Source organism: Haemorhous mexicanus, chromosome 5 (assembly GCF_027477595.1).
Source record: "Haemorhous mexicanus isolate bHaeMex1 chromosome 5, bHaeMex1.pri, whole genome shotgun sequence".
In the NCBI taxonomy this organism is placed as follows: Eukaryota; Metazoa; Chordata; class Aves; order Passeriformes; family Fringillidae; genus Haemorhous; species Haemorhous mexicanus.
In genome coordinates, this window is record NC_082345.1 from 7,253,002 (window position 1) to 7,274,794 (window position 21,793).

At 42.0% G+C, this 21,793-nt stretch overlaps 1 protein-coding gene across 3 annotated transcripts in view; it reads left to right on the forward strand.

Moving 5' to 3' along the window:
- Positions 1-21,793, forward strand: part of FBLN1 (fibulin 1) — a 79,016-nt gene that overhangs the window by 32,762 nt on the left and 24,461 nt on the right. For 2 of the 3 annotated variants that reach the window (XM_059845741.1, XM_059845742.1), the window contains exons 7-14: positions 1,566-1,703; positions 3,834-3,971; positions 5,418-5,561; positions 6,394-6,522; positions 7,023-7,148; positions 8,250-8,369; positions 9,216-9,347; positions 10,394-10,517. In XM_059845741.1, the coding sequence (XP_059701724.1) occupies positions 1,566-1,703; positions 3,834-3,971; positions 5,418-5,561; positions 6,394-6,522; positions 7,023-7,148; positions 8,250-8,369; positions 9,216-9,347; positions 10,394-10,517 (1,051 nt within the window). Of the gene's footprint in view, positions 1-1,565; positions 1,704-3,833; positions 3,972-5,417; positions 5,562-6,393; positions 6,523-7,022; positions 7,149-8,249; positions 8,370-9,215; positions 9,348-10,393; positions 10,518-18,505; positions 18,967-21,793 lie in introns of those variants that run through there. The other variant, XM_059845743.1, reaches the window with a different exon arrangement.

The window sequence follows — 21,793 nt, forward strand, 5'->3', positions numbered from 1 at the left end:
GAATAGATACAGAAATACCCAGAGAGAAGAGACCAGAACATGCTTATGTCAGCTGGGGAAAGAGATGAAGTCATAAAAAGTTGATTTGAATGGAGTGTTGAAATGAGGATTGTGGGAAGATGAAGTTAAGAGAGGGTCAGTGGAAAAGGTGGAGAATTTAGAATGGAGAAGAGGCAGAGTGTTGAGTTTGAATTTGTTGTTGTGAATAAAACCAACACAGAATACCTATTCTCTTGTAAAATCGTATTGTTATTGATAAGGCAGACAAAATAAATAGAGTAGGATTCTTTAGCTTGTTAAGGACACGACTGACAGAAAGGATTAATGTTCTGGACTCCATGAGTGGCATGGCAACTGTCAAGGAAGGATTGTTAGTTTCTCCCAGAAGAAGAACTGGTTCTTCCTGCACCCCTGAGTGTGGTCAGGCACTGCCCAGGCTCCCCAGGGAATGGTCACAGCCCCAAGGCTGCCAGAGCTCCAGGAGGGCTTGGCCAAGGCTCTCAGGCACAGGAAGGGATTGTTGGGGTGTCTGTGCAGGGCCAGGAGCTGGACTCAGTGATCCCTGTGGGTGCCTTCCAAGTCAGCATATTCTGATCTGTGGCATCAAATGGAATGGGCGTGGATAGAGGTTGCATTTGACCTCAGGCACGTGCAATGTGACATTTGGAGCCTGGGCTCACTAGCTCAGAACCTTGTTGCTGAGGGATATGAGCCCTTCCAGGGCATAGCTCACCTTGCCCATCCTGCATAGCTATTCAAGGATGACAAGTGTTCCAGATGAAGAGTGTCTTTTTCTGTCAGTGACTGGAAATGTAATCTTAAGTACCTCAGACACAAATTTCAGAATATAAAATATTGATGATTGGTGAGAATAGCACTAACCTAGTTGGGCATGTAAAAAGGAAGAGCTTTTACATTTAATACACATTAATGTCTGATTTTCTTATGCATTTGAAGTTAAAATGAAAAAGAAATTCACAAAGGAAATGTCTATGAGTAGCTGTGAAGTAGAAAGTCAGCTTGGCTCAGAAAGTCCCTCAACCATAAGTTGGTGGGATGCAGAGCAAGGTGAGGATTTCTGAAAGTTTACCTCGTTCATAAAGTCACTGTAATCTGACCATGAAATTACTGAGGTTAGAAAAGACCCTAAAGATCTTAGAGTCCAACAGAAACCAAACACTGCCAACTCCACCAGCAGACCATGTTTGCACATCCTGGCTGTAACAACTTCAGACATATCCAGGGACATCATCGACTATTAGACTCAGTCAGGTGATGTTGAGTCTTTGCTCTCACTCAGTTAAACTTCCTCTTCTGAAGTACAGTGTATCAGCCACAACTGGTACCAGCAGGGTGCAGATGTCTTTGCTGGCTCGTGCCCTGGTGACAGCTGTGTAGCAGGATGTGAATGTGAGGCCAAATCCACACCTTTGAATTCAGATGCTCAGAGGAACGCCTGGTTGGAGGTGTGCCCACAGCGAGCCTTCGACCTGCCTCTTCCCAGGGATGTCGTGCTTCTTATTTGCTCTCTCTTGTTTATTTTTAAATAATTCTGCCTGTTGTAGATATTAATGAATGTATCACTGGGACACACAACTGTGGGATTGGACAGACCTGTGTCAATACTTTGGGATCCTTCCGCTGCCAGCGGGACACGAGCTGCGGCACCGGCTACGAGCTGACAGATGACAGTCGCTGCAAAGGTATGTCCTGTGCAGAGAAACTGGGATCTTCCAGCCTCAAGTTAAAAACTGAGCACTTCATCATGTCATGCTCTTTGGCCTTTGGTAAATACACATGGAACTGAGGCACACCCACTTCAAGGACAGCAGTTTTCCCACCTGTCACCTTGCAAAAAAACAGATCATGCAGCTGGGGGCTGCTGCAAAGATTTCCAGGAGAAACAACTGCATTTCACACTGGCAGTTTGTGTTGTATGTTAGGAGCTGGTCTGGGGACTAAGCCAGGTGATTACCAAGGCCCAGAACTCACACTATACACAATGCCCTGGAGATCATTTCTGGCTAGCTCCAGTCTGTCTGTGGGATTGATTGCTCATTTGTGAGAGGAGTGCCTAAGTCCTGCTCATGGAGCATATCTGATGGTTTGGCTGCACCTGAATGAATCAAGTTTGCACATGCTGGAGTGTGAAAAAAAGTGTGGCAAGTGGAGCAACCAGGTGATTCAGTTTGAAAATATGAGGGTAGATGCATCTTTAGAAAAAGAAAGCAAGCTTTTATCCTTAGGAGGTTACAAAGGGATTAATTTCTTAATCACAGCATTCCTAGGGATTTAAAAATGTAAAGGGGTTAAAACCACTGTTCTTGACTAGCTGTGTTTGAACACAAAGGTAACAGTCCTTACTAAAAAAGTTACTTGTTTCAAGTTGCATCTAGCTTAAAGAATGCTCTTATGTGCATTGGTAACTTCTCCTGGTGTGCTGCCTTTACAGAGATTTAAATTAGCAGCAAACTCCAGTTGATGGGGAATTGGTTTTCACCATGTCTGTTCCCCCTAAGCTTAGACTGCTTTATAAATAAACTAATTTCATTCCACTGAGTAAATTAACTCAACCAAAATTTTGGGTAAGGTTTTACTGTAGGAACTGATCAGTGATGAATAATAAATAGATTGAAAAAAAGCTGATGAACAAACTCCAATGCCAAACCTGCAGAACATCATACAATATTTTTGAAAGTATCATGGTGTAACTTTGAAAGCCCTTTGAAGAAACACTCCCCTTGGTTTGAATGACATCAGATTTAGGCCAACAAATAGCTTACTGGCAAGTGTTAACAGATTTCTCTGTTGGAAAAAAAGAAGTACAGATAGTAAATTATACCTGCAACTAATGTTAGAAAGTTATTATCTGGGTAAGATATGTTAATAATGTTAATTATTAATGCTATGTAAAGTGATAAAAATAGTCATGTATGGTTTTTAAATGCCAAGTAACATGACTGAGCTGTGCTACATGTAGAACCTTGCTAAACCCAGTTCAGTATTAACCCAAACTAAACTTCAAATGGTCTCCACACTGATTTTTTAAGTTCCACAAAACTCTTGGGCTTCTGTTGTGTCAACTGCATGAATGAGAAAGCTGAGGTACCCTTTTGCTGGAGAGTTTCTGTGTTTTGATAGCTTTAGGAGATTTCATCCCATTGCCAGTTGGCAAACATTAAATTAATTGCTTTATGTGGACAGGACTACATTCCTGAGTGAAGCCTCATTTGCTGTTGTCTCCTTTATCTGCTTTACGCGAACATTAATTTATTCAGAAATATTCATTGTTTATTCTGAACTGGAGTAGAATATTAAAGTAGGCAGAAGTCATATTTATGTGCATTTTAAAGCATGATAATGCAGGGATGTTGCAAGCCTTAATATGGATGGGAATCAAGGCCAATTAATTCACTTATGAACAATATCTGCATTGGATCTAAAGCTAAAATTAAAATTGCACTTGGGTAATTAAATCTTTCTGACTTCAAATCTAAGCCCACTGCTGAATCAAGGCTGAGCAGTGCTGAATGTGATGCTTTAGGTACTCTAGAATAGTTTTGAATCATTTAGTTGTGAGAACTAAACTTGTAAAGCATAACATGCAGACACCCCCTATATAATAATAATAATGAAATTGTAAAAAAATCTTAACCTGCCTGGTTTTACTGAGATATTTTTTGAGGTAGTCAGATTCATCCTGGATCACAGAATCTCAGGAAGGTATGCTGAGGATTAATCTATGTGATGATTTTAATTATGTCTTTATGTTTTAAATGCAATGAAGGAACCCTTCTAATTCCTGCTAACAATTTCTTTTTGTGACGTACCAGATATTGACGAGTGTGAGACTGGTACTCATAACTGCCCCCCCGATTTTATCTGTCAGAATACTCCAGGATCTTTCCGCTGCCGCCCCAAGCTGCAGTGCATGAGTGGGTTTATACAAGATGCACTGGGCAACTGTATTGGTAAGGCTTGCTCTTGTCTTGGGGAATGCTCAGGTGCTGCTGGGAGAAAAGTTGTACTTCTGCTGGGTGGGTTCTGAACTGCTCGAGCTGTTCTTCATCTGTGTATGCACTGCTCTTTCCTTGATCCCACAGGTAAGAGTGACAGATGAAAGCCATTGAAATAAAACATTTAAATACTAGATCACTATTATTAATTAATGAGATTGCATTACCTAAGGTGGTTAGCTGCTTAAGTGTTTGGGTGTTTTATCTGAAACAAAATGTGTAAAAAATTGTCATATATTTTATCTAACTCTATCCAAAAGGTTTTAGCCGAAGGTTTGTGTAGAAAGCTGTAATTACAGCATCCTCTGGAACACCTTTTGTTGTTATTCTGCTTGGTTTTACAGGCATGTAGGTCTTTCCAGACCTGTCCCACATTATGGCCCATCTTATTGTGCATGAGAAGATAGGACAATTATAACATACTGTGGAGAGGAGTTTTACTTTAAAGACTGATGACAATCTTGTCAAGCCAATGCCTTGTTTCCAAGACTCCCCAAAACCAGAATTACAGCCTTCATATAAATGCATTAAAATTACTGGTTTCCAGCAGACTTTATATGGATTTGTCTAATGTGGCCTACAAATCTATCAGTTATTCCCTTGAGTATTATTTTCAAGTCTCAACTCAACTTTTAATTCCCCCATTGGCACAGCAAGCCTTGGACTTGTGGAACTGGCCGAGCAGCAGCAGCTGCCAAGTTGCAGTCATTACCAGCCCCTTGTTCTCCTGTAGAGTTGAAATCTGACACTGGAAACAGACTGAAAACAAAACTGCAGCCTCTAAAACGAGGGGGGCCAGTGCCTGTGCACAGCAAGCCCTTTGAAAGCACATGCCTGCCACAGGTAGTGCCAGGTCCGTGGCAGCTTTTGATTAACTTGCTGTCATGGACATCAGTAAAGCCACATCAATTTGCAGCAGCAATAGTTACGGCCTGTAAAATGCATTTGCTCAAAACATTTAGGCAGTTTCACAGCCTAACTTTACACACTGGGAATAAAATGCTGCTCTATGTGGAGCTGAGGGGATTTTGTTGTTGGATTTGTGGCTCTGATCATCATGTAGAAACTAAGAACTCCATCAGAACACACAGACTGAAGCAGAGCTGGTTAAGCTGGTGAACTGAACTGTTGATCAGTGCTTTGTATATTTAGGAGAGACTTTTAAAGGCTTTGAAACAAAAACAAGTTCTATACCAAATTTCCACTGCTTTTCAGTGGTATCTATGGCTTTTATACCTCCCCAGACTTCACTCTGGAAGCTTTGTATCAGTGGAGCTAAATGTCCTGAACAGTTGTCTTCTCCCATAGGCAGAACTTTTCTCTGAAGGGTTAAATAATGAGAGCATCTTACCTTAAACCTCTTGAGACTGGGAAGAGTTACACTGACTTGTGCTCTTGTAGATATCAACGAATGCCTGAGTACCAACATGCCGTGCCCAGCTGGACAGATCTGTATTAACACTGATGGCTCCTTCACCTGCCAGAGAATCTCACCCAGCTGTGGCCGAGGTTACCATCTCAATGAAGATGGAACAAGATGTGTAGGTGAGTGGCAGCTGGGAAGAAAAAGCAGTTCTAAGGCAATAACTCACAGAAATAATTTATGTTTACCAGTTTCTTGTGCTTTGTCCAGGTTTGTATCATTCCCATAGTCAGTTCTTGATCTGTTCTTTCCCTCATGGCAGTCCCAGCAAGTGAAGAATGACAAGCATCCACCCTCTGCCCTTCATAAAACTCAGGAAATTCTACATTTTGAGGAGTAATGATTATCAGCTCCCATAAATGTCATTGGTTGTGACTGCATCAGTGGAACAATGCTGTGTGGTCCCAAATCTCCTTAGTACAGAGAGATAACACGAGGTCAACTTAATGCCCCACAGAAGCCATTCAAGTGACACTGAAAGATACAGATGCCTTTGGCTGGCTTTTAACTGAGGTGGTTTTTGCAAAGACAGGGATTTCTGTATGTGTTTTCAGTTTCTGTGAGTGGCTTATCAAAGCACTGCTGATGACTCTGGATCTCAAACGTCTTAGACTAGATGAAAATCTGATCCACAAATAGGAGTATGCACAATAATGCAATTTTGCACCTGAATTTCTCCAGAGAGGAATTGTCTGATTACCTCAGTGTTTTCACCCCAAGTCCATCAACATTAAGGACACCTTAGAGCTAACCTGCTTTGGTAGGAATAGTTTGGATTTGCTTTGGTATGAATAGTTTGGACTCTGATCTTGTAAAAGCTGAGAGCATGATGACATCTTGTTTTCTGTTCCAAAACTCTTTATAACCACCAGAGGACAAAAAATATGTTAACATGTTGACTCTTATGTCAATCTGCATAGTTAGAAGTGTACTTAAAATCACTTTTTGTTGTAGATGTGGATGAGTGCTCATCCTCCAACCAGCCCTGTGGGGAAGGGCACATCTGTATCAATGCCCCAGGCAATTATCGCTGCGAGTGCAAAGCTGGCTATAGCTTTGATGTCATCAGTAGGACCTGCATTGGTAAGTTGCACCATCAACCTAAATACCTGCAGCCACAGCACTTACAAATGATCCTGTGTAAAGAATGTCACTGCTCTGTGCATAGCCTCTGTCATCAGAATGTAAAATTGACTGCTATATTATTTGGCTGACTCTAAAACCATATTAAAGAATTGCTGATACTTCAAAGGAAGCTGTATTAGTATTGTCAACATGTTATCTGCTATCCTGTTAAAAGGTAAGGTTTTGAGAGTGTGTGTAATTGTTTTCTGTGTTATTTTTATAAGCACCTACAGCAAAAGATTCCTTTGGAATATCAAAGCAACTTTCTCCTTTATAGATCTAATCCAATTATACTCTGGCGTGCTTCTAAATGAGCATTTCGAGGGCTTCTTCTCTCTTTAGTATGAAATTTGGATCTGGAAAATAACCATCAAACTTTTATAACCACATTCTTGTCCAGACTGGTATTGCAGTGAGGCAGCCCATCCACAGAGCTCTCTGTGTGTTTGTCATTGCAGATATCAATGAATGCAGGCGCTACCCAGGCCGCCTCTGTGCTCACAAGTGTGAGAATACTCCTGGTTCCTACTACTGCACTTGTACCATGGGCTTCAAACTTTCAGCTGATGGCAGATCCTGTGAAGGTACATCTGTCAGTGCTCTGGTTATGGAGTGTGAGAAACAGGCCTGTCACCCTGAGTTTTTAAGTTTTTCTAAGCCTTCTGATGTTCACAATCTTGTAACGAACTTTCTCACACACTTTATGTAAATAACTTATTGGTTTGCATTCTTTTATGGAGGAGGAGAAATTTGATGGACTATTGGTTTGTGCCAGTGGAGAGGTGGCACTGACACCCTCCAATCCACTGTCAGTTCTGGAAATCTATAAATGTTGGTGTCAGAAATTAAAAACTCTCTTTTTGCCTTGGAAGAGCTGCTTGTCCGTGTCATGTTATTTTATGTCCTGTAGTGACACAGCTCATTGCTCTTTTAGCTGTTTTTTTATTTTACCTTTCATGCACTGGAATGGCATGACAAATCATCACAGTGCAGTCTCTCTGGTTATATGAATGCTGCTGTGCTTAGTCGAGGGCCACTATAGCCCACAGCTTGAATATATCACCCTTAGACTGCATCATTTGGCAGGACAAGATGACACAGCCTCAAGCTACACCAGGGAAGGCTCAGGTTGGACATCAGGAAGAATTTCTTCCCTGAAAGGGTAGTGAGACATTGGAAGGGCCTTCTCAGGGAGGTGGTGGAGTCCCCCTCCTGAAGGTGTCTGAGGAATGCCTGGATGTGGCACTCAGTCTGGGTGACAAGATGAGGCTCAGTCACAGGCTGAACTTGATGGTCTTGGAGATATTTTCCAGCCTGAATGGTTTTGTGATTCTGTGATGCAGCGGTGTGTGGGTCTGCTTTTGCTGCACTTTGAAGGGTCATTCAACTGAATCAAGTTCAAAACCTTCAAAACCATCCTTGCTGATATCCAGGCACAAAAATGTAAGTGTTGGCCTAAAGATTCCCTCCCAGTCTCAGGAGGAAATTATAGCACAGTGCAAATAAACCTATACTGCCTGTTAGGAGTAACACACTGAGTCCCCTATTTCCAGGTTACTCAGTGACATGTGCCATCCTTTTTTAATTAAAAAAAAAAACCTTCCTGAATTTTGTCTCATTCCAGTACTAGGAGTGATGAATATTGCAAGAAATTTGGGGTTCAGGTGTATAACTTTGCATTTCAGATTTGAATGAGTGTGAGAGCAACCCCTGTAGTCAGGAGTGTGCCAATGTGTACGGCTCCTACCAGTGCTACTGCCGCCGGGGCTTCCAGCTCAGTGACATCGATGGCATTTCGTGTGAAGGTGAGCTCTGTGCTGCAGGGAGAGGGTGGGTGGCCATTTCTTATTGTTGCTGGAACAAACATGAGCAATTCCATGTAATTTTTTCATTTTAACATTTGAATCTCTTCGGTATTTTCTTTATTTTCTAACTGTACTTAATGAAGGTCTCCTGCCCATTCCCTTTTCTAGAGGCATCTCTTTGTATGTGTGGTGACATTTTTGCTGTTGACACTGATTAGCTTGGCACACTTTTGTAATTTGACAGAAATTTGTCTTTTTCCTGGGGAGCTACCAAAATTTCTAGTGTTCAGCAAGTAGAGATATGAGCATATTTATGTGTTACATATGTAATACATGATATTACTAGATAATATTTTATGTATCTTCTTTTTGTGGCTGGTTCTGAACTAACGTGTTCTCAAATACAAGGAAGATGTGGGTATGACCTTGTGGACAAGATCCTGAGCTTGGACTTAGGTCTCCAAGACTTATTAAACAGTGAAACCTTGGGCAGAACACCTAATGGTGATTTCCTTTAGTGAAAACAAGGATAAAACTATTCCTCTCCCTCCCTTCTATAAAACACTACAATACATGTCACTGTAAAGTGCTTGCTCTCATCCATTACTTTGTCTCTTGGGCTCTCATATAGCTTTTCATTTTCTTCAGAGTTCCATTTATTCCTGAAAATCTTTGCTATTTAGATGTTGTTGGCTAGAGCCACACTATCTGATCATCTTCTTCTTTGCCCAGAAATTAGAATCATCAAATTGTATTTGAAGCTCATAGCAGGATTGCTGTCCATGTGCACTGGGCTGAATGTCATGAGCACATAGAAAATTAGTGGTGGTTTTTTTTTTCTTGCAGATATTGATGAATGTGCTTTGCCCACTGGAGGACATATCTGTTCCTTTCGATGCGTTAATATTCCTGGGAGCTTTCAATGTACTTGTCCTTCCACTGGGTACAGGCTGGCACCCAATGCACGCAACTGCCAAGGTGGGTTCAAGAACTGCATGGAGACCTCATGCATGGTGGAATTCTGACAAGTTTCAGCAGTTTTTGTGTTTAAAAAAATGCCTTTCCTATGACATGATAGGTAATGCAGCACACATCAGTTCAACACCTGAAGAAATCAGTCTTCTATAATAAATATACAGGAAATTTCAGTAACAAAGTAATTCAGTAGAGACTACTTCTAAAAACATTATTAAATAATTATAAAAAATTTTTACAATGAAGATTCCAATGATGAAATGCTATGAGTTATATAGCCATTAAAAGGAAATATCCTGCTGTAAACATGTCAGCAAATATTTAGGTCTTGTCCACTTAGTGGCACTGCTGCTCTTCCTTTTCTTCTTCTTGCTGGTTGGTTGGGTTAGTGTTCTTCTTTTTTGTTCTTCTGTCCTTCCCTTGCAATCCTGCAGTAATGTTTAATTGCACTCCCATGTTCTGCAGTACCTGAAAGGATACTGGCTGCATGTTGAGTACTGTGTTCAGTTCTGGCCCCCAGTTTGGGAGGGACATTGAGACACTTTAGTGCGTCCAGAGGGGGCTACGAGGCTGGAGAGGGGCTTGGGACAGAAGCCCTGTAAGGAACAACTGATTGAGCTGGGGGTGTTTAGCCTGGAGAAAAGGAGACTCAGGGGTGACCTTATCACTCTCTACAACTCCCTGAAAGGTGGCTGTAGTCAGGTGGGGTTGGTCTCTTTCTCCAGGCAGAACTGACAGAAAGAGAGGCCACAGTCTCAAGCTGCGTCAAGGGAAATATAGGTTGGATATTAGGAAAAAGTTTTTCACAGAAAGAGTGATAAAGTTCTGGAATGGTCTGCTTGGGGAGGTGGTGGAGTCACCATCCCTGGATGTGTTTAAAAAAAGACTGGATGTGGCACCGGGTGCCATGGTTTAGTTGAGGTGTCAGGGAACGGGTTGGACTCAATGATCTTGACGGTCTCTTCCAACCCAGTGATTCTGTCATTGTCTGGCACCTGCAAGGAGAGGAAAGCCTGTATCTAACCCACAGCCCTGTTTCCATTTGGCAGATATCGATGAGTGTGTTGCAGAAAGCCACAACTGCTCTTTCAATGAGACCTGCTTTAACATCCAGGGCGGCTTCCGCTGCCTGTCCTTGGAATGTCCCGAGAATTACCGCAAGTCAGGAGACACGTAAGTACCTTCTTTCCCAAGGTGGCATCACCTCCTCAGTGCCATGCCTCTGCTGGCTGAACACAGAACAGTTTCTAGCTACCCTATGTTTTGCACACACAAGTCTGGTTTCTTTCTCGTGCTCCTCTTTCTAAGAAAAAAGATACTCCCTTAAAAAATGCCATGTGTCAGTGGTTTGCACCATAATGATCTCCAGAGCCACAAGCAGATACTCTCTGTCTGGCTCCCTTGCAAGGCAGCCTGATAGGAGGGTTACGTTGGGCTTTGAAATCCTTGGCTTTTGTTTCAGAATCACACATAGTCTTTCCTTACCTCCACAGTTCTGCTAAAGGCTTTGTTTTAGCTCCCTCTCTGAATTCTCACCTGTACTGTTGCAAAGCATTGCAAAAATGTCTTATTTTTGGAACCATTTAATTGAATTGTAGAATATTAAGGGGTTAGAATGGACCTTAAAAATCATCTAGTCCCACCCCTCTCTGCCATGTACAGGGACATGTCCCACTAGATCAGTTTGCTCAAGGCCATATCCAAACTGGCCTTGAGCACTGCCAGGGTTGGGGCATCCACCTCACTGTCCATCCTGTTCCAGTATTTTACCACCCTCACAATAAAAAAATTCTCCCTAATATCTTACATAAATCTCCCCTCTTTCAGTTTGCATCCAATTTTCCATATTAGAAACCTGGGAATCCTAGCAAGGGTGGTATATTAGCTGTAGCTCTCAATTGTGTCTCTAACCTAGCTCGGTCTGTGCATTCTGGTGTAGAAAATAGGAGACAACTCTGGGAGGAGGGGCAGCTGGCAGCTCTTTTATACCCATCAAATAGTGCCAGCAGAGAGGAGAAGTTGTTGCAAACTCTCAGTTGTGCAGCTAGAGCTTATGGCAGGTGAAAGTGATGCTTTGCCTCCTGTCCTGTGGCTTTCTGGCCACCCTGTACTCCAGCAATTCTTCCAAAGGCTGCTTCATGATCCCCTCATGTGCCTCATACTCAGGTAAGTGTGAGCTCCACCAGCCAGGGAGGAAAGCTGACAAATCACATTTGTCATCAGCCCACTGTTGCTTTTCCCAGTCAGTGTTGGTGTGGGCACCATCTGTCAGACAGACCTGAGTACTCTGTGCCTCCTCTGCAGAATGAAGCCAGCACTGATCTCCATCTCAGGGATTTTGTGAGGATTAGTTAGTTTGCATTTGAGCCTTAGTCTTTGAAATGTCATGTAAGTGGCACAGCAGATGTATTTGATCAGAATGCTGGAGAGGAAGTTCATGGTGTAAACCCAGCTATTTATGAAATATGCTTGTGTTCTGGGAAGGGTAATAGGAATTAAATTTTAAATTAAATTTGTCACAACAGTGACCAGGCAGCACCTCATGATGCAGATGTTCTCTTTATTTGTAAGATCGTGGGTTCATTGGTATCCTAATTTTAAAAAAAGTGAAAAAAGTGCATTGTGCAATGGGCCACTAGGCAGAATTAGCAGATTCCTGCTCTTACAGACATTCCTGCATTGCCGAGTTCAGTTTATAAAATACACATCATACACACATTCCATTTCATTTTCTCTCTTATCTGTATTTGGTTTCATTGGCTATTTGAGCTGTATGGCATCTTCTGGGAGAGCAGTAGAGTGTCTGAATGTTTTTCTGTGTCTAGGTTGTTGGGCTCTGTAATGGCTTCCTCTGCCTAACTCAGACCTGCTAAGGGCGAGATCCTTCTGATGTGCTCAAGCTATAATTAGGCTGAGTCAGACACAAATCCTGCAGCCTCTCAGTGAAATTCTAATTATTTTAATTCTTTAAGTCATTATCTTGTTGGATTAATTAGGTTTTCCCCTCTCAACAGTTACTAAATGTATTGCTGGAAAGATGTTTGCATAAAGCACAGAGAGTGTGAGTTCATTGCTGTCATTGGTGAGGAGCAGTGGGTTCCACAGGTGCTCTCATTCTCAGCTGGATAAGAGTGTTACACCAGGGTGCAGGAATCAGGGTTTATGGGTGGGATTACCTGGTTCTCACTGGGGAGCAGCTCATAAGACAGCTCTTTAGCACCCTTTTTGCATCCAAACTACTTCACATCTCCTTGACTGAATCAGTTTTGCAGGTGTACCCCAGCAGGGCTGATAGCCAGCATATCTTTGTTAGTTCTGCATGATAACAACACTAAATTGCTTTTTCACCCAGGCTCTAAAATCAAAGCATTTGGCTTCTTATCACACCTAGTACAGATACCATTTTTTCTCTCCTTTTTATTCAAAACACATTCCAGTTTCACCAACTTGGCACATCATAAGAAAGACAACTTATTTTTCCATTCCCATCAAGCTGGCACATCGGGAAATTTTTTTTACCCTGTTCCCCATTATTTTATTTGGAATAGCTATAATTTAATAGGCCTCAATCCTGTAAATCCAAGTTTCCTTATTCTTATTTTTCCTTAAAATCCTTATGTTCAGGCCAACAGCACTCAGTGATCCAGAAACTTCTTTACCCAGTACCTGTTAAGCAGAGGTTTTTGCCTGGTGGCTGTTGCAGTGGCAATTGCCATCAGGTAATTGCAGTATCATCCCAAGCTATGGGCTGGAACCTCAGGATGGTGTTTAGATACTGAGCTCCAGGAGAAAACAGTCTGTGTTATCTTCCCCAAAGACAGCAAAATGCCTGGCTTGATCTAAATGCTAATAATTTTATTGAAGGCCTTATCTCTTTTACTTCAATTCTGCTTTCTGTTTTTCATTGATCAGTCTATAGGCTTGGGATTTTTCCCAGGATAGATAAGATCTGCTGCTCCTCATAATAGAACTTAACTTGCTGCTCTGCCTTGCCAAACAGTTTTTGTTTTCAAATTGCATAACAATTAACTTCTCTTTATATGGCATTGAAGTCTAACATTTGTAATATTTAAGCCAAGAAAAATAGTAGAAAAGATAAAGAAGCGTTTCTGGCAACAAGTCAGATGTGTGCTGCATTGAGCCAAATGGGGAACTATTTGTATTTTCTAGACATGTCTGTGCATATTATTAAGATTGCCTGGTGCTTATCATTATTAGGGCATGTTTTTAACTCCTTAAAATTTTGCCAAAACGCAACCAATGGCTGAAATTTTACATGCCAGGTGTCTGACTCAGGCTCAAGTTTTGGCAAATTTCAGCCAGAGCAGTTCACCCATTTCCAAGAACAAGGGTAGAGAGGAGGACACTGGTATGTATGTTTTAAAGACATTTTGGTGATTTATTTTTTAAATTTATTTTAGCAGTTTGCTGTCATGTTATGTAGCAGAAATCTGAAATTTGCTATGAAATTGCTTTTGCACTTTTTGTCATCCATACCAAAATCCTCTGAAACTTTTAAAATTAGAAACTTTGTAAAATTTGTAAAATTGCATTCAGCCTTTTTTAAGAAATTAAGACCTTGATGGGTAAACTTAATCCACTCCTCTATGCCAAAATAGGCTCAGACATACCTGGAATCTTTCTGAGAGTTCTTTTGTTTCAAGTCCTTGAAGGATTAGGATTTCAGAGCCTCAGCAGCAATCTGTCTTTGTGTTTGGCTATCTCCCTCACTGTAATTTAATTCTTCCTACCAACAGGGAGGTCTTTTTCTTCCATCACCAAAGAGTTCACTTCTGATTTAGTGGTCCTGAGCTTCTGATTGATCTTCAGAGCAGTCTGAGACATGCAGATCCAGCTCCACAGTGTGTCTGAGCCTGCTCCCACACAAAGCCACAGGAGAGGAGCCCAGTCTGTGCTGGGCCAGTGCTGCCTGCCTGGACAGCCCCAGCTCCATGGATAAGTGAGATGTTTCTAGCATGGGTCAGAGAGGAGCCAGCTTGGTGAGAAGAAAATGAGAAGAAAATGAAATCTTGGAGATAAGGAGGTTGAATGTAGGTAGGGAGGGATCTGAAGGTATGTCAAGGTGAGGAGAGTGAGTCTGGGAGATGCTTCAGGGGTAGCAGGTAAAGTGGGGTAAACTACAAAGGGGGCAACCACAGGGGTCAGGTCCTTATGGTCAAGGGTGGCTGATTCCAGGGAACTGATGACAGGACAAGAGGACATTGGGAAGAATTTCTTCCCTGAAATGGTGGTCAGGCATTGGCAGGTCTGCCCAGGGAGGTGGTGGAGTCCCCATTCCTGAAGGTTTCCAAGGAATGCCTGGATGTGGCACTCAGTGCTCTGGTCTGGGTGACAAGGCTCTGGGTCACAGGCTGGACTCAATTGTCTTGGAGGTATTTCTATCTTAATGATTCCATTATTCTATTCCAGATTTGGATGGGGACCATCAAAGTAATAATTTGGGATGGCCACACAAAGATCCTGAGGGAAAGGATCTGTGCTTTGGGTCTAGGGCTGTGAGGTGGAAACTCAGAGAACTAAGTGTCAGTCAGGAGAGAATGGAGAAAGAGGAGGGTTGGCACTGGCTGAGTAGACAGTCCTGATGCCAAATATCTGAGTGAGAAGCAAGGGCCATAGGCTAGGAAAGGGGATAGGAAGAAGGAACTAGATTAGGAAAGACAGATGAAGGGGACAAGGATAGGATGTAAAGGCTCATTGCTGAGGGCAAAGAGAATGTAGTTCTGTCTCCTCTACACCTTGAAATGTCCTAGGGACTTTCTGTCTCCAGACAGGAGGAGCATAGAGAGCACTTGTCCATCCTCATTACTACTCTGCTGCATCCTGTTTCCCTTCCTGAAGTGTGGCTCCAGATTCTCCTCTGGTTAAGAATGGTCTGTGAAGACCAACCATCAGTTGATTTCATTCCCTTAAAGTTTTGGTCTATTTAAGACAAAAACCACCTTCCCTGCACAGCTGATCATTGGCATCAATGTCCATGATGTGGCAATGGCTCACTTGAACCTGCTGAAAAGAAGTGCACACCAACAACAGCATGAGCAAGAGGAGTATTTTTTTTTCCCCACTTTGTAGGGGAATATATTCTAGGAGGCTTGGAAGGCTGTTACAGCTCTGGAAGTCTACAGCAGAGATAGTTCACTAATAAAACTTGGTTAGTTGTTCAGCATGTTGAGTTGGTTTCCCTGTAGAAGTAAGCCCTAAAGCCATAAATCTTGCTAATAGAAAGTTCGTTTTCCTTCAGTATGTGAGGAATTGTTGCATACCACTCAACCCCTTTGAGCACAATGAAGTGAAAACCTGACTCAGAAATTAACGTGAGGGAAGGCACAAAATATTTTTCTCCTCGTTTTTCTGTTACAAAATTTATTTTCTACAAATGGAATCCCTCCAGTTTTGATGGTTTTCATTTATCAGTGTGTGGTACATGAAATTCAAACTGGGAGTAATTCTTTGGAATCAGTATTTCAGCCACATAAATAAACATAATAGAACAGAATAGAAAGTGAGCTAAAATAACTGGGTTCAAATTCAGGAATAAACATTTAGCAGCAGTATACACTTACTTTTGTAGCCCGTGTACCTGATTTCAGAGTTTTGCAAAGACAGATAGAACTGCCCCTGGGCTCTGGGCTGGTTTTCTCTGGCAGCACTTTCTGCCTCCCCTGCGCTCCCCTCTCCTTGGGGAGGGCCCTTGGCTCTGTCCTGTGTCTCACAGTGCAGGGGCAGGACACAGGAGCTCTGCAGGCAGCTCACCTGTCCCAGGGAGCCACAGGGCTTGGGCTGCTCCCTCCTTAGCAGCAGCCTGCTGCATTCCCCCACCCTGTGATTTCCTGCTGCCCACTGAGGTCTAGAGAGTACACTGGGGTTGAAATGCTCTTTGCTTCTCACCTTTGTGGTGTGTGACCCCAGAATGAACTCTGGCTCTTGAAAGCAATAATATTTGCCATCTCTCCTCTGTGGTTATTTGAGGGAACAATTACTGCACATTAACTGAACCTACAGTGCAGTGTGCAGTGCATACCACCAAAGCATGAGATAAAAGATGATGAATTTTGAATAATTTTAGTCCTAGCTGCAGGCACATCTGTCTTCACAAATAACTTTCTCAATCCACAGAACGTCCTTTTTCTTCGAAAGCTGGAAGCTTTGGTTTTTTGTTCTCTTAAAAAATTCTAGCCATAATTTAAAAATGTATTTTACTTTTATAAAATAATAAGGGAGAGCATCTTCATGAGAGTGTAAGTGCTGATAAGCATGTACATGCTTCTGAGAAGCTGTACTTGAAGAAAACATTTCCAACTAAGGAATTAACTGTCTCAACTTGCTCCATGATTTCAGCAAAACCAAGTAGCCTCATGATTTTAACAGCACCAAGTAATTCTCCTTAGTGGAGTTATTAATGACGTTTCAGAAAGGAATGCAGAGCTCTCCATACCTGAAAATACTTCAAGAGTATCCACACCTAATTAGCTGGCCATCCTGTGAGGACTTGTGCATGATCTTTAAACACATGAATAAAGCTAAGAATGCATTCAAATCTTCAAAGATCTGCTTCAAAGAGCTGCTTTTGTTTGCAAGTAGTATTAAAAGAAAACATGCAACACATTAATTGAAGAACTGAGGGTACTTTTAATTAGTCTTCTTGAAAGTGCTGATTTTGCATATAGTGAGAAGTTCCTGGAATTCAGATCACTGTGCATTGGCAACAAAGTGGGGCTTGCTCATGAACCACAGCTCTGTTGGTAGCAGATACTGCTGATAGGAGCTCAAACTCATGTCAGAATAAAGTAATGAAATGGACACTCAGATTTCCTTGAGGTGGTAAGAAACAAACCGTGTTTTTATGCTGGAGCATTTCTCGGTAAAGAAAGAAATTGTTTAGGTTCCAAAATTTCAATCAGTGGAGCAAATACTGCTTGGAGTGGAGAAACTCTTGCATATAATTTAATTGGTTCATAGTTTTGCATGAGGCAAGTTTGGAGCTAAGTGCTCAACCTGATCATGATGAAATTTTGCAAAGTCATCATCCAGCTGAGATTGTTGTTGTCTACCTTTACTTCCACACACCTGCCTGAAAGGATATTTGGATTCTTGTGTGGTGATTTGGGCTTATCTTTAATCTGAAATGCATACAAACTTAGCCAGTAAGCAATCCTTTACACACTTCTCAAACCCACCTGGTACCATGATGTCAGATCTCCATTAATGTGTCCATAAACTATAACACCCTTAAACAGCAGTGACTTGGAGGCCCATAGCTGTCTACCATATTTTCTGGACAAAGTTCACTTCTCTCTGGAACAGAATGCATGAAGATTGTGACTGCTGCTGTAAAGGTTTGTGGCTCCCTGCCAGCCTGCATAGGTGATCTCTTGCTTGTGCTCTGGATTTTTCACTGTGACACGGTGCTGGGGGAATGAAAGAACAGAGGGCAAACTCCTCTCTCACCAGAAAGTCATGGGAAATCATTCCCATGACTTAGGGTTTTGTAGGAGGAGGCTGAATGTGCAGGACACATGCTGGAGACATCAGGCTATTGGATCTTGTGTTCAGGGCTTGCCTAGATGGGGGTTAGACTGACTCTGGTTGGTTCTGAGAGCACAGAGCAGTACTTGTGCCATATCAGCAGGAAAAGGTTCGTCTTCAGAGACCAACTCCTTGGACATTCATGGTTTTCAGAATACTTCACTCAGCCTTAAAATACAGCCAGACATCCCTAGCAGGACACAGACAACTCCCTTACCATTTAGAATCTCTTCCTTTACTGAACGTATGTCCAGCCAGCAGAAGACTAAAACTTGGAGGGGAAAACAGTGGCAGTGTTCTCCCAGAGGGGCTTGGCTGTTGTAAATGAAAATAAACTCTCACCCCTGCTGAGGTGCCAGACTTGATCCATCTGTGCCTGCAGAGCAAGGGCAACACTTCTGGCAATGGCAACGCTTCTCCCAGAGCCCCAGCTGCAGGCAGGTTCATCCTTACTGAATTCCTATCCCTTTGCAATATGAGTGAGGGGCCAGGCTGAAGAATGGATGCAGGATGCAAGTCAGCCAATCTTTTCCCACCCCCAGTGCCCCTGCTCTCCCTCCCCCTCGCTAAATGTGCGCTAATCTTCCTCTTGTCTTGTGTTCTCACTTTTCTTGCAGTCGCTGTGAGCGCTTGCCTTGTAATGAAAATAAGGAGTGCCAGAGCCTGCCCCTGAGAATAACCTACTATCACCTCTCTTTTCCCACCAACATTCAAGTACCCACCGACATTTTCCGCATGGGCCCTTCCAATGCTGTCCCTGGGGATAAAATTCAGCTGTCCATCATCAGCGGGAACCAGGAGGGGTTTTTCACCACAAAAAAAGTGAACAACCACAGTGGCCTTGTGGTCATGCAACGTCAAATCACAGAGCCCAGAGACCTTCTTCTGACAATTCAAATGCGACTTTCCCGCCACGGAACTGTCAACACATTTATTGCCAAACTTTTTATCTTTGTCTCTGCACAGCTTTGATCCCTAACTTACAGTCATCACTGGCTACTCTTTCTCTTCTAAGAGTAGCTTTCCCCCCCCCCACCCTCCGATTTTAATAAAGTTTTAGTTCATCTGTTGCATGCTGCACTTGCATTTTATTTGCCATCATCATTACAGTTTTCCACTTTCCCCTATAACTGAACATCTTAATTTGTGGAGATTCTTCTGTGTGCTCTGCATCATAATACAAAGCAGAAGTTGGTGTCTAAGAGTTCATTACCTGAGCATTCTGAGGAGTGAAAGCCATTAATTTGCTTCACACAGTAGGGGAGTCAACTGATCATACACAGTTACATAGGCTTAGGTCTAAATTTTCGAAAGGAAATAGGTACATATTTTGAACTGTCTTAACTCAGACATCTCTAGAAAATTTCATCACTTATGCGGCAAATAGTCTGGATTTTCTGAAAATCTGTTAAAAGGGCTTAACTTGGACCCTTAGGAGCCCTGAGGTGGGTCAGTATAAAAGTGTGCAGCCAGATTCTCAAGCTGTCCTATTTATTGTTGCTCTGTTGTATCCCTTGAGCTAATGCTGATTTCCACCCAGTTCTAGCTTCTAAGGAAGGTACAAAAGCTAATCTCCTCTAAAGAACATTTATTTGAGAGATATTTCATCTTTCTTTCTGTGGAATTTTTGCTGAATGGAAAAACTAATGACAGCAGAACAGCAATCAGCTTCCTAAGAGCATTCAACTAATAGCAGAGAGCTCCTTTCTGTTTCACAAGCTATATCCTGAAACATTCCCATCTACAGGAACATTTGAAAAATATATTTGATTTGTCTCATAACACTTTTTTCTCTCCAGCTTTCATATTAAAGCTGATAAATTTTGACCAGTAAAAACTTTCTCCACAACTACCACCACACCAAACCATAAGTGCTCTGAAAAGTTAGTCAGAATTCCAATATCCAAATCTTTCTTCCTTTGCTTTGACTTTCTTTGTTTACGTCTAAGCAGTCAAGAACAATACAACTGGAATATCTTTGGAATTCTTTTCTTTTCTGAGCTGGAAGAGGATTTATTTATTACACAGAGTCCTTGTGTTGATAAATATTAAAAGCTCATTCCTTGATAAATATTAAAAGCTCATTCCCAGAGATATGATCCAAAAATTAATGTTCTACACTGCCCTGGGCTCAGGTGTCTCTGCTGCTCATTAGACAGGCAGAACAGTCATTCCATAGAGGAACAGGGAATAATCCATGTGAATGCACCTGTAGAAAAAATATCTCACTCTGTAAGTGCTAACAGCACAGTCAGGGTACAAGGGTGGAAACTGGGAACCTTCTAAAGCAAGATCATGAGCCTTAATCACCTGAGCACAAGGAATGACTCCATGGGCTGGAAGCTGCAGGCTCTCAGGCTCACCCTCAGCCAGAGCCTGGATCAGGGCAGGATTGCAGCACTCTGCCAGGGTATTACATGTTCCCCAAGGCAAAGTTTATCACAGCTGGCTGACAGAGTTCAGGTCTCATAAGGAATGCCAGTGTTTAATAAGCCTGTTGACACATCCTTATAAAGGTGCCAGAAGCTGCCAGTGGGGGTTGGGTCCCAGGTTTAAATACTGAGAGCCCAGCCCGTGTCACTTGAGCTAGGGGGTTTATTACTGCCACAGAAGGTGCTTGTATGTAAATGCTCTCTGGCTACCAGTTCCTTATGAGGCCATAATGAAGTAGGATAACTATTCAAAAATAAACTTCATTTTTGCAAACATTAGGATATATATTTTTTGGCAGGAAAAGAAGGGATTTTGAGAACATGGCCCTCAGTGTTGTAAAATGCTGCCACGTTAATTGTATTTAGCAAGGAACTCAAGAGCACAAAGTTTACCTTCCCCTGTGGTAGATGTTTGAATGCTGCAGTGTCCCTGGGACTTTCAGCAGCATGTAGGTAATTACATAGTGCTATTTATATTTTCCAAATGAATGAAATCACAGCTCCTGGTCCAAAGAACTTACTGACTGAATCTAGGAGACAATATGAAAAAGAATCATACCAGGACTTTAGAAGGATGAGAAGATTATACTCAGGAAATAATCAGAGCAGCTGAGCTGTTTCTTAACTTTCTTCTCTTTAAATAAAAATGCCCAGAGGGAAGACAATCTCCATAGAAGTAGTTTGTGCTAGAGGCAGAAAAGTTGAAGGAAAGGTTCAAATAAAAAGGTTCTCGTCACTGAGGAAGAAACTTTTACCAGTCATAGTCCCCACTGCAGGAGAACATGAGCAAAATGGAAACCATCAGCTAATCAGAAGATGAAATGCAAAGATGATGTGTAAGGATAAAATTATAAAGTAGTATGAGAACAGAGCATATAATTTATAGCAAATATCAGGATTTGAGATAGATGTTAGTTGTGAAAGAAGTTACTCCAGTTCAGAGATGTCCAAAAGATGAAGCAATGAGAGAACAAAGTGTTATCAGCTGCACTTTGGATATGCTGGCATGAGGCAATTAGCAGGGATAGCAAAAGAAAGGTGATCAGAGAGTGAGTATAATGAAGGAACAAATTCCAGTTTAGCAGTGTAGACAGAGCATGCAAAAAAAACCCCCAAGTTAATGGAATTTGTAAGAGGAGAGAGAAAAGGTACAAAGAAATAGAGGTGGCACAGACATTTATCTGCACATGGATGGTTATGAGCTGGATGGATCTGTAAACTCAGGTTAGATGAGAGCTCACACAAATTACCTGTGACCATTGAGATCCTCTGATCTGTACCAGTCATGTCAGAAGGCTTTATTCCACAGGTGAGCATCATGAATGCAAGTCTTATTTAGGACTTCATCTTACACAGAATTATGGCTTTATTGGCAAAGTGTTTCAGAAATACTTGTATTTGCCTTTTGTTCCAGCTGAAGTTGAGAGTAAATCTCCCTTTAATTCCCAGGAAGAAGCAAAAGGAGACCACTAC